The sequence below is a fragment of the Rhinopithecus bieti genome, unplaced genomic scaffold, assembly GCF_001698545.2.
Source record: "Rhinopithecus bieti isolate Rb0 unplaced genomic scaffold, ASM169854v2 scaffold_39586, whole genome shotgun sequence".
In the NCBI taxonomy this organism is placed as follows: domain Eukaryota; kingdom Metazoa; phylum Chordata; class Mammalia; order Primates; family Cercopithecidae; genus Rhinopithecus; species Rhinopithecus bieti.
The window spans coordinates 2,813,769-2,829,989 of NW_016816842.1; the positions used below are offsets into that span (position 1 = coordinate 2,813,769).

The 16,221-nt window shown below is 49.2% G+C and overlaps 1 protein-coding gene across 6 annotated transcripts in view; it reads left to right on the top strand.

Annotated features, from left to right (window-relative positions):
- Positions 1-16,221, top strand: part of SEMA5B (semaphorin 5B) — a 119,746-nt gene that overhangs the window by 74,717 nt on the left and 28,808 nt on the right. For 5 of the 6 annotated variants that reach the window (XM_017855373.1, XM_017855369.1, XM_017855370.1 and 2 more), the window contains 3 exons: positions 4,812-5,015; positions 10,004-10,103; positions 14,064-14,109. In XM_017855373.1, coding sequence (XP_017710862.1) covers positions 4,862-5,015; positions 10,004-10,103; positions 14,064-14,109 — 300 coding nt within the window. In that variant the 5' untranslated portion in view covers positions 4,812-4,861. Of the gene's footprint in view, positions 1-4,811; positions 5,016-10,003; positions 10,104-14,063; positions 14,110-16,221 lie in introns of those variants that run through there. The other variant, XM_017855375.1, reaches the window with a different exon arrangement.

Consider the following 16,221-nt stretch of genomic DNA (forward strand, 5'->3'; position numbering starts at 1 on the left):
TAATTCCGGCCCCTGGAGCTTGGGATCTGGCTACATAGAGGGCCAGGCCTAGGGCTCTGAAGATGGTGGTCAGACCTGGGGTGGTCAGACCAGGCAGAGAGGCCTGGGAAGGGAGCACAGGTCAGTGGGAGGGTGGGAAATAGTGAGGGGAGAGGAGGGCAATTGTCCCGGCACCTTGGATGTTCTTAGGGGCGGACAGGAGAAAAGCCCCAGCTAAGGGCTAAAAAGCTGCTATTTGCATATGCATTGAGTATCCCTAATGAGGTGTTCTATCAGTCAGGGTCCCCCCAGGAAACAGATGACACACTCACTTGGGGTAATGCGAGGGCAGTTTAATAAAGCAACTGTTTACAAAGGTGTAGGCAGGGGGTTTGGGAACCATGTGGGATAACTCCCTGTGCAGTACCCAGGGTCTGGTAAGCAAGGAGGTGGCACTACCCCTAGTTCTGAAGGGAGGACAGAGGGAGCGATTTCCTTCTGAAGCCTGGAAGCAGGGGAGCTCTGGTCTGTCGAGGGATGCAGCTGTGCTCACTCTACTGCCTTCTCCTCCCTCTGTTGGCCAAACCCAAGCAGGGCCTTCTTGGATGCAGTTCTCCCACATCCGTCTACCTCCCAGGCGCAGAGCAGGGAGGAGGTGCAGGCAGAGGGCATCCAGCATAAGTGTCAGAGGGCAAAAGGAAATGCTCCAGTCCCTGTTCCTCTCTCCCCAGAGCACTAGAATAACTCATGCTAGTTGATCACTGTCTGCCAGGTACTGCTCTAGGCCTTTTAAAGGTAATAACCCCTTTCATCCTCACAACTGCTAAAGAAGTTGATATTGTTATTATCATCCCCAGTTTGGAGAAACTAAGGCAGAGAGAGTGTTTTTCCCAGAGTCACACAGCTAGCAAGGAGGAGGGCTAGGACTGGGCCTCAGGTTGTCTTGCTCCAGAGATTTGGCCTTGCCCTTTGAATACCTCTTCCCCAGTCCTGCGGCCTTGTTTGAGGGGCCAGGGGTCAATGCCAGGAAAATGGGTTGGTGGACTCCAAGGATGGGCAGCAGAGCCAAACCCCATGCCACAGGACGGACCCAGGCTAGCACTTAGGAAAAACTCCATGTGAGTGACAGTGAAAAATCACTTCAGGGAGTAAAGTAGGTTTGGAGCAAATCTCCCTCCCAGAGGGTCTCTGCTAAGAGGAATGGTCAGGCTCTTCTGGGGAGGAGTTAAGTATGAACGAGTTTGAGCCTGAGGATAAGGGGATCAAAAAGGTGCTGTGGGTCCTAATTCCCTGTGGGGTGCAGACCAGGGAGGGAGTCGGGGGAGAAGGGGCCAGTTGGGTTCACTGGCTTCATCCTGTTATTTCCTTGGTGGTATGCAACCATTCAGTGATGGGTATTATTCCATTTCACACACATGTGAAGAAACGTAGGCAGGAAAAAAGTAATCCTACTGTGATTTTCCAGACCTGGAGTAAGGTAGTGCAGTAGGAAGGGAAGAGAGAGGAAGGGTTGGGGCAAACGTCTTGGAGCAGGAAGGAGCCCCAGCCCTCTAGTCCTCCAGTTTCGACCCTGGGAGCTGCTCATCAGAATCACCTGGGAATTCCATACCTGCCAGCCCAGGACTCTGCTCCCTCAGGGGGATGATTCTAATTCACCCCAGCTCCTGGTCAGGGATCTCCAATCTAGTTCAACCTTTCATTTCATTGCTGAAGAAAGTGACACCAAGGAGTTCACTCTGGGTTAGAGACTTTTGAGAGACGTAGGGTCAGCGGGGCTTGGTGACATGTTGGATGGACTAGGGAAGGAGAGAGGAGGTGGAAGGGACTCAGATGCGACAAGTCAGACAAATGTTAGGGTTTTCCAGGAGTTTTAGTGAACCTAAATTAGTTTTTTTAAAGTTTCTTAAATCTAAAAACTTTATTGAGTGGCCAATATGTTTACCTGGTCACAAATGAAAATAATATAAAAAGGTATTTACTGAGAAGCCTTGATTCCCATTTTGCTACTTAAAGATAACCTACTAAAATTAGTTTTGGTTTATTTTTCTAGTGTATAGCAATGCTATTATAAACATATATAAATATGTTCTTATTTTTACCCTCTTATTTTCACAAAAGGTACCATGCTATTAAGCTGTTCTGCACCTTGCTTTTTTCACTTTTTTGATATGGATATTCTTCCATATCAAAGCCTAGAGGAAGCCTGGCAGCAGAACAAGACGACCCCTCCACTTACAACAGAGCATGCCCCTCTAGCCATGCATGATGGTGCATGCCTGTGGTCCCAACCACTAGGGAGGCTGAGCTGGGAGGATCGCTTGAGCCCAGGAGGTCAAGACTGCAGTGAGCCATGATAGTGCCACTGCATTCCAACCTGGGCGACAGAGCAAGACCCTGTCTCTCTAAAAATTAAGTAAAATAAATAGAGAAAATCTTCATACTTTTTAACAGCTGCATAATATTCCATTGTGAAGATACACCCTAGTTTATTTGAGCAATCTCCTGTGTCTGAATATTTGGTTGTTTCCTGCCTTTCTGTTCTTTCAAAAGATGGCACAATGAACAATCTCATACGTAAGTCACTTTACACATGTGCAGGTGCCTCTGTGGTCTGTTTTTGCCCTCAACTATCTGTGAAGAGGCGGGTTTGATTTTTCAATTTATAAGCTGTCACAGATGGATACTTACATAAAATTCAATAAAAGTGAATTACTAGAGAAATGAATTGAAATAAAACATGCAATATACAAGCCTGAATATTTTGTTATTAGATTCAATACACATAAAACTACTCTGCCAAATTATTGTAAAGATTTTTAAGCACTGACTCTCAGATCTCTGCATTTCTGTGACCGTGGAGTTGTTCCAGTGTGTGAATTGACACTGGTTTGTGGAACACACTTCAAGGAGCACGAGTGTAGAAACAAAGAATTACGTTGCTAGGTCAAGGGGTAAATACATGGGTAGTTTTGCCAGATATTGCCAGGATCACCTCACAGGGATTTGCCATCTTGCACACCCCAACCCCCACAGCAGTATATGGTAGTGGCCCTCTCCTCACTGCTTCACGGAAAGACTGCAGCATCTAACTTGAATTTTTGCTAAACTGATAGATGAGAAGTGGTATCTCAGTCTATGTTTTAACTTGTGTTGCTCTTATTATGAGTGAGGATAATTGTCATTCATATTTTAAGCTCCTGTTTATATTTATATTCTTTGCCTATTTTTCTACTGGATTGTTAGTCTTTTCCTTCCTGATTCCTAGAAGTTCTATAATCGCTCGATGAATTCATCTTGCTCGCTGTCCAGAAAAGCTGATGCATTGAGAACAGCGGGTTTTTGCAATAGAGAAAGAACTTAATAGATGCAAAGCCAGCTAAGCAGAAGGAGCGGAGTTTATCATTATTCAAAGCAGCCTCCCCCAAAATTCAGGTTAAGGCTTTTAAAGGATAGTTTGGGAAGCAGTGGGGCTAGGGAGTGGAGAGTACTGATTGGTTAGGTCGTGGATGAAATCATAGGGAGTTGAAGCCTGTCTTCTTGTGCTGAGTTTAGTTCCTGGGTAGGGGGGCCACAAGGTCAGATGAACCAGTTTATCAGTCTGGATGGCACCAGCAGATCCAATAGAATACAGGGTCTGAAAAAATACCTAGAACACCAGTCTCAGGTTTTACAATAATGTTATCTATAGGAGCAATTATTAATCTTGTGACATCTGGCTGAATGACTCCTGAGCCATATTGTCTTATCCTGTGGCTAATTTGTTAGTATTACAAAGGAGGTGTGATCGCCAAGCAAGGAGGGGGTTTGCTTTGGGAAGGGGCTGTAATCTTCTCTGCTTCAAAGTTAAACTGTAAACTAAATTCCTTCCACAGTTAGCTTGGCCTAGGCCTAGGAATGAGCAAGGGCAACTTGCAGGCTAGAAGCAAGATGAAGTCTGTTAGGTCAGATTTCCTGCACTGTCATACTTTCTGCAAAGGCAGCTTCAGTTTTTTATATATTAGGAATATTAGTCAGTTGTTTGTGATACGAATTGCAAACATTTTTTTCTAGTTTGTCATTTTCCTTATGATTTTGATGGATTTTAAAATAATTTTATTTATTTTTATTTTATTTTTTTAATTTTATTTTAGTAGAGAAGGGGTTTCCCCATGTTGGTCAAGCTGATCTTGAACTCCCAACCTGGGGTGATCCACCCCCCTCAGCCTCCCAAAGTGCTGGGATTACAGGCGTGAGCCACTGCGCCCGGCCTGATTGATGTTGTTTTTGGGGAGGGAGGGGGAAGTGCAGGTGTTTGCGATTTTAATGTAGTCAAATGTATCAATCTTTTCTTTGATGGCTTCTGGATTTTGAGCCATGGTTTCTCACACCAAGGTGTAAAGGATCCTGCCTGAATTTTCTTCTAGTATTTTATGATTTTATCCTTAACATAGAAATCTTTTGTCTATTTGAATTTTTTCCTAGTATATAAAGTATGAGTTATGGATCCAGATTTATCTTTATACAAGTAGCTACCCATGGCCTCAGCTCCATTTAAAAAAATCCCTAAGATACTACCTTTATCATTAAAACTAATTTTAAACCATTTGGGATCATAAATAGAAAAGGCACTGTAATTTGTCAGTTTTGTACAGAATGCTATTACAAGGGAAATTAGCTTTCAGGGAATGATCTATATCTTTGCATTTACTAGAGGAGAGCAAACTCTGAGTAACATAAATACAATAGAAATTTATTTTTTAAATCCTGTGGGGGCACTGATAACCACAAGGAAATTGAGGGAAGTGGGCCCAGATGGAGGGAGCGCTTGGTGAGACTTAGTGTTTACTTTACAGGTCTTCTCCCCTGTCTGCCTCCCGGAGCTAGGACTGCAGAGGGGCCCACCATGGTGCTTGCAGGCCCCCTGGCTGTCTCGCTGTTGCTGCCCAGCCTCACACTGCTGGTGTCCCACCTCTCCAACTCCCAGGATGTCCCCAGTGAGCCCAGCACTGAGCAGCAGCTGTGCGCCCTGAGTGAGCACCCCACCGTGGCCTTTGAAGGTAAGAGCTGCTTTCTACTTGGCCCTGTCTTGCAATGGCCGTGTCCTGAAGGACTTAGGTCAGACCTTGGCAGGATGTTTCTGGCTGTCGGATATCCTTGGGATGTTCATTAACTGCTGGGTCCCAGGGTCCTGAGACTCTTCCTCTGGTGCTGGATGTTTTAAGAAGGATGGGCAGCAATGGGCTGGAGGGGTCTAATTTTTGTCTCTCGGTAATTTATTCAGGCCCTTCATGCATGCCAACCTGGGGGAAGGGGAGTCTTTTGCTAGAAAAGGAAGTTGTGGATGCCCTGGGTGGAGGTAGCCAGGGGTTTCAGCATGACTCACGCATTAGGAGGTACCTGGAGATCTCTGGAAAGCTTCCTTCTGCTCTAAGGGGCTGCAGGGATCCTTCTCTTTAGGGTCTTGGGAAACCTCAGTGCAAGGGCCCTGGTGACTTATAACTCCTTCTGTTTGTCAAGGGAGGGTATGAGAATGTGCTACTAAAGTGTTTCCCAAACTGTGATCTGTAAATCACTGGACATATTCCAAGGGGTCTGTAAATTCTTGATAAGAGTTTCTAAAATTAGTATATACATTCTAATACTTGCTAAAAAACAAAACACAAATACCAGAGCATCCCAGACATTCTCTCACGACCTGTTACCCAGTTTGGGTGGGTCCTGGTTGTGTTACAGTCACATTAGTACTTCATGAACCACCACCTACTTGGCAGCTCACACTGGGATCTGCAGATGTAGTCTCAGGAGTCCCTAGGCTCTTAAGTTTGATCGGCACTGGCCGGTTTCCTCCTCATAGTACCCCTGTTGGGGAGGCAGTGCAAAGAGATCGTCACTGCCTTTTACAGATGGGAAGCCTAGGCGTGGCGGGCCAGAGAGTCTTGTCAGAGCCAGTCCTCAGTGCTGGGCTCCTGACTCCACGTGCAGTGCTCTGTCCACTGCCCACTGCAGAGCGATCAGGTGCTCTACCCTCCGGTGGCCCATACGGGAGGACATGCAGAGCCCCATCTTGCAGGAGTGGGTGGGGCACGATGGAACCCGATTGGAAAAATCAACCAATGAGGCCTAGGATTTGAGGGGTGGGAGAGGCAGTATGTATGAGAGTCTGGGGGTGTTGAGGAAGGGTGGGATTCCCAGCTGTGGGCTGGTTCCTCTCAGGGAGGAAGGTTTCCAGCTGTCTTCTCGGCACTGTCTTGTTTGAGCTGGGATCCAAGGCTTTGAAGGCTTAAGTGGATTCAAGTAAATTAACAATGTCCTAAGCCTGCAAAACGCGTGCACACCCTCAGACTTCTGATGGCTCCTGGAGTGCTGGTGGCTGTCACTGAAGAGGACAGAGGGGGACAGCAGGAGCAGATTCTTAGGGCTACCCTCCTCACATTGGGGCCCCTGTGGCAGCTCCTAATGAAACATTTCCTCCCAGGGGCTTTGTTGGGGGCACTATTAGCCTGGCTGAGTCTGGGGGCAGGGACATGGAAGGAGAGCTGGGGAATCCCTGTCCCCGACCAGGCAGGTCTCCATGTGTGCAAATTAGATTGGGGGAGGAAGTCAGAGAGGTGGGAGATATCTTCCTTGTGTGCCTGGGGTCCTTGAGACCATTTTTGATCCTCAGGTATGAATTGAATGAATCTGACTTCTCACCGCCCCCCCCCCCGCCCCACAGAATGAAGGAATGCCCTCCTCCCCTTCCGCATTCTGACAGCTTTGAGTTTTTCTATCCATTTGCCGATTTGTATTGGGCCCTGCTTTGTGCCAGGTACAGAAGGGGATGCTGTGGGGCCTTGGAGGTGAACAAAAGTTTCCTTTGTGTACCTAATGATCTTGTATTGTTGGTTAAAAGTCACTGCCTTTGGTCCCTCAGCCCAGCTGGTACTGGTTCTGGTCTTGGACCAGGACTGGTTCTCTTGTGTTCCTACATCCCTTAGCACGGCTGAGCACACAGTGGGGACTCAGTTCACATTGGGCAAAGGACTGTGCTCTGGGATGCTCTGCTCAGGAGAAGTTGCCCTAATCAAGGACAGCACCAACCCCAGCCTCCAAGCCCCCTAGGATGTTACACTTCCTTTCTGACCAATCTGTAGACTGCCAGCTTGTAACTGTGAGTTTCCCTCTCCCCTGACACCTGACTGAGCTGTGAATAACCCCTAAAGACCCTAGAGGAGCTGCCAGTCGCAGAACCTGACTGCTGTTTTTCTGTTGTGTAAGGTTAAATTTTCTCCTGTGGGTTTCTCTTAGGGAGGGCCAAGCTGTGTTTCTCTTCAGCCTGCATTTTCTCTCATTTGCCAGTGTTACCTTTCCAGGCAGCAGGAGAAGCCAGCCTGGACTTAACACTGGTGGTGGTTAATCCACAAGGTGGGTAATTGAATTGACTATAATTAAAATCAAGGCGCGTCATGGAGAATGTCATTTTTCTCTTAAAGTCACCATCCAAAGCCTTTGCCATACACGGAGCTCAGAACGTGCTTGGTGTTTTAAAGACAGCCTTCCCTCTGGTCCCCTTGGCCTGTTTAATACAAGTAGTCTGGTTCCCTTCCCAAGGCTCCCCCAGGATCCCCGTGCTATGCCCGGCCCCTTCTGTCCCCACTTCCCCCATCCCCCTTGCCCATGTTGGTCGGGGCTATGGGAGAGGGACTGAAACTGGAAGAGGCCACCACCCTCCATGCCTCCACTCCTACCTCCCCATTTTTATCCCAGCTTCTACCGTTTCCTCTTCTTTTCCCCTCCTCCCCAAGAAAGGGCCTAAGTGAAGACTGAGCTGGGAAGTCCCCAGAAGGAGTATCCACTGCAGACCCATCATGCCACCTCCTCCTTCATTCAGCTGCCTACATCTGGAATACCCTTGTTGAAAGGGAAGGAGGGAATTAAGGTGTAACCTGTTTGCTGCTGTTAGGGAGCACCCAGTCTCACAGGGACAGAGAAGACCCCGCCCTACACATACAGAAAATATTTGACCACATTCAGAGTAACAATAACATACAATGTGAATGGAATGAAAAGGATAGAGAGAATGTGGAACAAAATAAGATCAGGGTGGAGAGGCTATAATCCAGGAAGGCTTCCTGGAAGAGGAAGACCCTTGGTTTCATTTCTAAGGTAATATAATATTTATCCAGGATTTCTGAGAGGTCAGCTAAAAACCTAACCCACCAGACTCCAGATCCACTTCTTATCCTATATTGTCCAAAGACCATCGTGACTACATGACAATTCTTGCCAACCTATAATCACCTGCTGGGGGCAAAGGCATGCCCAAGGGGTTTGCTTCATTTTGCTGCAGAATTTCTTTCTTCTTCTTTTTTAAATCATGCCTATCACAGTTTTCTGAAAAACATCCAACTCGCAAAACCTTCAGTTCTCCAGGGAGCGATTAAGTGTTTGCCTGTCGTGCAGAAATGAAGGGCTGCTTTTACTCTGTAGTGGAGGGATAATGAGCAATGATTTATTTCCCTTGGATTACACACAAAGTGTCTCTCTCTCTCTCTCTCTCTCTCTCTCTCTCTCTCTCTCTCTCTTTCTCTCTCTCCCCCCATTCCCCCCTCCCGCCCAGAGCACCCCAGCCCTTGTGTGAGTCAGTTGCTAAGGCGCTATGGGGAGAAAGCACAGTGCCTCCCATTACCCCAGAATCTTTACCACCATCGGCATGAAAGTCCCTCTGCTCCATGGCTCTCTCCTTACTGGTGCCAATTCCCACCCATCCATGGGTCATGCATAGGCTGAGGGAGAGCTATCAGGAGGCTGTGAACCAAGAAGGGAGAAGTGTGTCTCCAGCAGGAGGGAAACAGAGAGAGTCGGCTGGCACTTTCTAAGCAGGCCCTCCCAGACCACTCCCCATCTGCCCAGAGGCTGTGAGGTCTCCTCTCTGCCCACCCAATCCCTTTGAAAGGCCTTGATTGGGAACAACCTTCCTTAGAGGTAGGGTGGACACTGACCGCCCAATCTCTGCACCTCCCCCTTCTGCAGAATCTTGTCTGAAAATCCAATTCCCCTCATACAAGGAGGGATTGAGGATTATTCATATATTCGTTCAAACACTGCTAGGTGCTGAACTGAGACTGGAGATCTAGGAAGCAAAGCCTTTCTTGGCCCCCAGGGCAAACTACCAGGCTAGACACACAGTGTGGCAGTAAAGTAGAAAACTATGGGAGCCCTTACCCCTGGCTTGAAGCAGTCAGGGAAGGCTTCTTGGAGGAAGTAGGGATGGGGGTGAACAGGAATTGTTCCATCGAGGGAGAACAGAAGCACAAAGGTTTGCAGGCTCTTGTGGGATGGACTTGGGGAAGTATGAAGTGTTTGTTTAGTGTGGCTGGGGTGGAGAGTTTAGGGAATGTAAAAGGTGAAGCATCATTCTTTCAGGGGATCAGTAAATAATCACTGTGCCAGGCACTGGACTTGGGAGGACAGCAGACCTGAACCCAAGGGCCTTTGCAAGAGTTGGACTTTTCCTGGGGGTGGTTGGGAGCTGTGGATGGGTTCTGGGCTGGGGAGTGACATGACCACATTTGCATTTGAGAACAAGCGCTCTGGTTGCTTTGTGGGAAAATGACTAAAGGGGCAGGCGTGGAAACCAGGCTGGTTAGGAGGCTGTTGGCACTGCTCCAGACAAGAGCTAGTGGTGGCTTGGATAGGGCTGGGATACAGTGGGAAAACAGTGGATGGATTTCAGAGGCAGTTTAGAGGTAGAACAGGCAGGATTTGCCAGTGTATACTCATGTGGCTAGTGAGGGTCTGCGGTAAGTCAAGGGTGAGTATAGATATCCCTTCATGCCTCTGCAGGGAGGGTAATGCCCTCCTCTGAGCTAAGGAATGTGGCAGAACAGTGACTACAACACCCACTCCCAAGCCCCTGGGGCCACAGAGGTGGGCAGGTGGCAACAGGTCTCCTGGGTGGCACTGCCCCACTTCCCCCCGATTTTCACCCTTCTGTGGTCTGCTGCGGTGCAGTTGGGAGCCCCTGGCCCAACAGTAACCACAGTGTTGCCTCTCCTTTCACCAGATCTGCAGCCATGGGTCTCTAACTTCACCTACCCTGGAGCCCGGGATTTCTCCCAGCTCGCCTTGGACCCCTCCAGGAACCAGCTCATTGTGGGAGCCAGGTAACAAGGGGCAGAAGGGTGGGGGCCGGAAGTGCAGGGGCTTGGAGCTGGGTGGAGAGAATAGTATTCAGGATGAACTCACCTGGGCAGACCCATGTGCTGGGCCCTGTCCTCTCTGCTGGGCCCCCTCCATGTGGATGTCTGTCCCCCACAGAAGGAAGCGTGTTTTGGCTGGGTGGGGGAGGGGGTGACTCTTGACTTCGCAATCTCAGCCAGCTGCAGGCCTCTGTGGTTGGTAGTTAGTGAGGGCAGGGATGCCTGCTGACCACCTCCTGCCCGGTCCCTCCCTGGTCCCTGCTCGGCTGCCAGAATGGCTTTCTGGGCCAGTTCCCTGGGAGCTCCATGCAGAGACGGTGCCCAGGAGCCCCCTGCCGGTCAGCCGGCGGCCTGCACCTGGGACGGCTGGGTAGGGGTAGAACCTTTCCCGAAGGACCTCACCTGCCTGTGGCCTGACTTCTTAGTCCACTGTTCAGATCCAATATCCAACAGACAGTACTCTCCGGGGGAACCTGTGGAGACTTTCAGGGTGGACTAGGAGGAGCTCATTCCTCATGAAACCACAGACCACTGGCTCTGGTAGGGAGGGGGCTTGGAGAGGGCCGATTCCAGAGGGTCTCACGGTGTAGTCCCTGGCCCAGCAGCACCTGAGAATGTGTTGGAAATGCAGATTCTTGGGTCTTTCTCAGACCTCTTGAGTCAGAAACTCTGGGAAGAAGCAACCTGTGTTTTAGCAACCCTTCCAGGTGGCCTGATCACACTCAAGTTTGAGAATCTCTGGTGTCATCCAACCATCCTCATTTAAAACAGGCGGTAGCAGAGGCCCTGAGAGGGGAAGGTGACCTTCCCAGCATCACATAGCATGGTGACAACAGGGTGTGGGGACTAGAGCCAGGTCTCCTTAACCCAGGCCTAGAGTTTCTCTGCAGGTCTGTCTGTGTCATCGCCTGAGACTGCACTATTTTTCAGCTCTGCAGCCCAGAAATTCTGACTCAGTGGGTGTGGGGTTGGGGATAGGGTGGCCACTGGGTTGGGCACTTCTGGGCCACGCTGTATGTAGCTGACCATCCTTGCCCTGGAGCTTTCCTTAGTGTCTCCACCCCTTCATTTGCTGTATGAAAATGAGGCAAGTCAGGAACAGAGCTCTGGATTAGGTATGGATGAGCTGGGTTCCTGTCCTGGGGGATCTTGACCTTGGAGCCTCAGTTTCCTCATCTGTAAAGTCTGGGTTACTGTCTCTGTGCCACCAATCTTACAGGGCTGCTGTGAAGCTGGGCCTGAAAGCATTTTCCTTTTAATTTTTTAATTTTTAAATTAACTGTTTTGTCTTATGGTAGGACATTCAAAAGGTACAAAGGAGTATATGGTGAAAAGCAGGGCCACCCCCTCAAACAAGCAGGACCCCCAACTGAAGGTGCACCCAGTGGTGAGATTCTTGACTGTCCCCCCAGAGGGAGTCTGTCCATATGCAAGTATACAAGAGGATGGACTTTATTTTCCCAGCAAAGAGAGTAGTTGTTTTACTCTCTATTTTGAGATGATTGTAGATTTACGTACAGTTGTAAGAAATAATAGAGAGAGATCCCATATACCTTTCACCCAGTTTCCCCCAAGGCTAACATCTTGCATTACTGTAGGACAACATTACAGTCAGGAAACTGGCCTTGATGTGATCCTTCAACCTAATTCTGATTTCTCCCGTTTTACATGTGTACTTTAACAAACCTAGATGGTAGCATCCGAAGATTCTGCTCTGAGCCTTGTGAAAGCATTTCGAAAGCTGCCATTTATTCTGCAATGGCCATGTGCCAGGCATGTGCTATATATGTAGTAAGTCAGTTATTGCATGTAGTAAATGTAGTAAATCACACATGTGTTTAATCTAATACATGTAGTAAATTATGCCTGCAGTAAATCATTGAATCTTCACAAGTGGGTGAACCCAGGAAGTGGGTTCTATGTACCCCCATTTTATGGACCAGGAAACTGAAGCTTGGAGAGGTTAGGTTACCCTGTGACTGTGGTCACACTGTTCTTCCTGATCTTCTCTGCGGCTTCCCCAGAAGGTGTTTATGTTTTCTGTCTGGAGGCTTCCCACACACAGATGGAGGGACACTTTTTCCTGCATCCTTGAGCCTGGCTATGCCCTCAGATGGACGGGAAAATCAATTCTAGACCTGGTCCCTCAGGCTTCTTAGAACCAACGTAATGGGTCCTTGGCCACTTTCTTTTCCTGTCTCCAGCTCATTTTCCTTCCTCCTTTTCTTCTGCCTGATATTGTCTTCCCTTCTTCTTGACCCCTGGACCTCTGGAATTCAGGCTAGGGAAATTTTATATTCATTTATAACCCTCCTTGTTCCACAAGGGATTTAGGGTGGGTCAGGCTACAGAGATTTCTCTCTGTTCTCATATTCCAGCTCCCAGGAGAGCTGACTGCGATGTTGTGATGAATGATTTTTGATGAGATAAAAATGAATAAAGTGATGCAATGTTTCCCCTAATTTGTTAAAGCTGTGAGCAGATGCCTGTGTTACCTGAGCAGGCAGCTGGGGCACAGCCATAAGCTGGAGCTCATCTGTTCCCAGCCCAGGACGGTGGGACGGGGAGAGCTCTGCTAAGGACTTGGGGAGGTGGTTGGGGAAGGACAGCAGAGGCCTAGAGCCAAGGTCACCCAGGAGGCCCCCCCAGCCCCAGGACAGCAAAGAAGCTGAGTGGGACCTGGGCCTGGAGCCAGAGCTGGGAAGAGAAGCCTCTCGGCCTGTGGCGTCTCCTTCCGGCTCTGGATTCCTTCATCACGGGCCCCTCTTTCTCTTTCTAGCCCACTCCACAGCCTTTCCCCTCATTTCCCTCCTCAGCTGAGGTAGGTCAGAACTTTCTAAAGTCTTTATTCCTAAAAAGTTTAGGAACCGAAATAGGAATAGCCAAAAGAAGACAGAAGAACCAAAGCAAGAAAATTGTTGGGGAAACTAAGACTTTACATCTGTTCAACATGAACAGAACCTTTTAATGTGCATCACACCATTCCCCTGTCTCCACAGTCCTGTGAAATAAGAAAGACAGTCATTCACTTCCCCATTGTACAGATGCAGGCACTGAGGCTCTCAGAAGGTGGCAGGTGGCTGAGCTGGTATTCTCCCTGTCTGTGCACAGTGGCCTTCTGGCTCCAGCATCCATGCAAAGAAATTGCAGCAGTGGCTGATACTTATGATACTCAAAAAGTGTCTGATATCATTATTACTAGTAGTATCCTCTTTATTACTGAAGGTGAAAATGGCTTGAGGTAGGTGAGCCTGGAAGCCCTGTGCAGGCTGGACTGTGGGGAGAAGGATGGTGAGGTGGTGGATGGGGTCATTTGGGCTAGAGGAGAGAGGGTGGTCCAGAGAGGTGGCCACAGAAAGGTCAGACCCGGAGTCACTGACTGCTGGAGAGACTGCAGGAGATGAACAAACAAACCGGACTCAGGACCCTGGGACGTGGAGCCAGGAGAGACGGCTGGCCTGTGTGAGGAGGGGTGGGTCAGGGTGGCGGGCTGGGGTAGGAGGAAGCTGGCTGTCTGCATCCCTGTAAGAGTGCTGTGAGGCTTTACGTTTAACAGCCTCCATGTTTGGAAAAGGTGGGGTCAAGGGGGTCCTCCCTGGGCCAGCTGAGTTGGCTGGGAGCAGAGACAACATGGGACTTGGAGGAGAGTCTGGGTTTGAATCCTGACTCCTTCACTTACTATCTTGGTGACTTGGGCCATTTACCCACCTTGCTTCATCATCTGTAACATGGAGCTTCCTGGATTTCCTCCCAGGGTTGTGTGAAGATTAAGTGAGCAAATGGAGGTAAAGCTCTCCTTGGGGGTTGACCCTAGGCAATCAGCACCCAGTCCTGGCATCCCAGGAGGCCCGAGCCAGGGAGCTGCTCCCTGGGTCCTGCCTGCAGAACCAGTGTCACTTAGGATGTCTGTTTCCATTTTCACAGGAACTACCTCTTCAGACTCAGCCTTGCCAATGTCTCTCTTCTTCAGGTACGATTGCTTTCTTCCCTTCCCTTCCTGTAATTTCCCCTATTCCAGAGCCCAAGGCAGGGCAACGCAAGTGGCGCCATTCAGAATTCAGCCACTAAAGTTGAAAACAGGAGCCACTTGTTCTTTTCACTGGCCATGGACTCAGACCCTAGCTATCAGGGTCACTGCAGGGAATGTATGTGGAGGCGGGGTGTGGCTCACATAAACACAGAGGCATACAGGGCTCTTGCATCATGCAGCAAGGCTGCTAATGAGGAAGGGAGGAAAAGAACACCAGGCTGGGGTGACCAACTGTCCCTGACTGAGAATGCAGAACTTCCAGTGCAAAAACTGGGACAATACTGGGCAAACTGGATTGGTTGGTTATTGTAGGTCCCCAACCTGGATCCACCGGAGGGTCTCTGAGTTCAGGCCTCCATGGAAAGAGTGTTCCTAGTTCCTTTCCTAGCCCAGTCTGAAGGATCCCATTCTAACTCAGCATTTTCTCTGAGCTGTGATTGATTCATTATCTGCTGCCAGGAAGGACTTCCCAAGCATAATTCCCTAAGTGCTCTGAGAGGCGTTTTAATGGGACTCCTTGATCCAGAACATTTATCCCAGATTGAGAAACAGATGCCAAACCATCTTTGCAGAGGCTGAATATTGTAGAGAAAGGAAGGCCATCTCTTCTTCTTCAATGAGGGGAGAGCCTCAATTCTCATGTCTAGGAGACATGTTCTGGTCTCCCAATGATTAAGCATTCATTGAGCACTTACTGTGTACCAGAACTCAGCTAGGGGCCACGGGACTATAAGAAATGCAGAGTCTCTGGCCTTCAGGAAAATATGATGAGTAACTAACCTAATCAGAAGTTAGAACTTAATCATGTGCTGGGCTGTTTGGTATGGAGTTTCACTGCCACAGGGGAGACCTTCTTGGGAAGCTGGTATGACATTCTGGCCACACCTGGGTCCACACACCCAGGGGCGTTGCAGCTCTTGGCTGGTTGCTAGAGGGGAGGTATAAGGAAGCAGAAAATGTGTGCCCATTGGAAGGGAAGGGTTGGGAGGAACTAAGGCAAATTGAAAGAAAATGCCATTCATCTGTCCATCTGTCCATCTATCTGTCCATCTGTCCTTCTATCCATACCTTTACTAACCAGCCTGCCCATCCATCCATCCATCAGTTCACCCACCCAATAAACATTTGTTGAATAATTCACCCACCCAATAAACATTTGTTGAATAACTACTGAAGGCCAGTCTCATCCTAGGCACGGTACAAGGCATTTGAGTTCCAAAGTGAATCAGGCCTGGTACCTTGCTGCAAGGAATATGCACATAAGAGATCACATATGATTCCCTTGAGGGGCTGTGCAGCGTATTCCTGGGATCTGGGCTGGAGCGAGGCAGGGGATGTTCCCCAGAAGTAGCATCTTGTGGCCCGTCAGCTCAGTCACAGGCAGCCAGTCCAGAGCCTAGTTTCCAATTGGCAGGAAAGTAAGCCAAGATGCCAAACTCAGCAGGTTGGGGCCTGGGGGAAGCCAGTGCAGAGGAGGTTCAGAGTGGGCGGGAGGAAGTGGACCCAGGGGGCCCACCCTGAGCTCCAGGCAGCTGGCTTTGTATTTGCTTCCTGTGGTGTGCAGATGAAGGCCTTCTGGGAGTGTAATGCGGCTGAAGGGAGGAAGAGAAATAGATACAAAGAAATAAAAGCAAGGCTGTGAAGACTCTGCACTTGATGACTGAATTCTGGGGTTTGGTTCATCCAGGTCAGTGTTGACCCTGGTGTCAGCCTGGGGCAGGTATCTTACGGCAGCCCATAGCTCAGGCTTGGAGCAGGGTCTCAGCTCCAAGGGCATTCCCTGAAGGGCCCTACAGACAAGCCCCCAAAGTGCCAGGAACTGGCTTGACCACCTTTCCCAGTGTGTCTCTTAGGGGCCTGACCTCAGTATTTCAGACTGGATTCACCGTGACAGAACTAAGGAAATAAATACATTTTATGTCCACATTCCCACCCTGGTGTGTGCCATCTGTCCACAGAGGGGAGAGAACAAGCAAGAGGTCGGGGCGGGCCGTCCAGTGTCCCCTGGAGCAGACCTTGGCCTCTGGTCTTCAGTGCCGGGTCCTCCTGTCT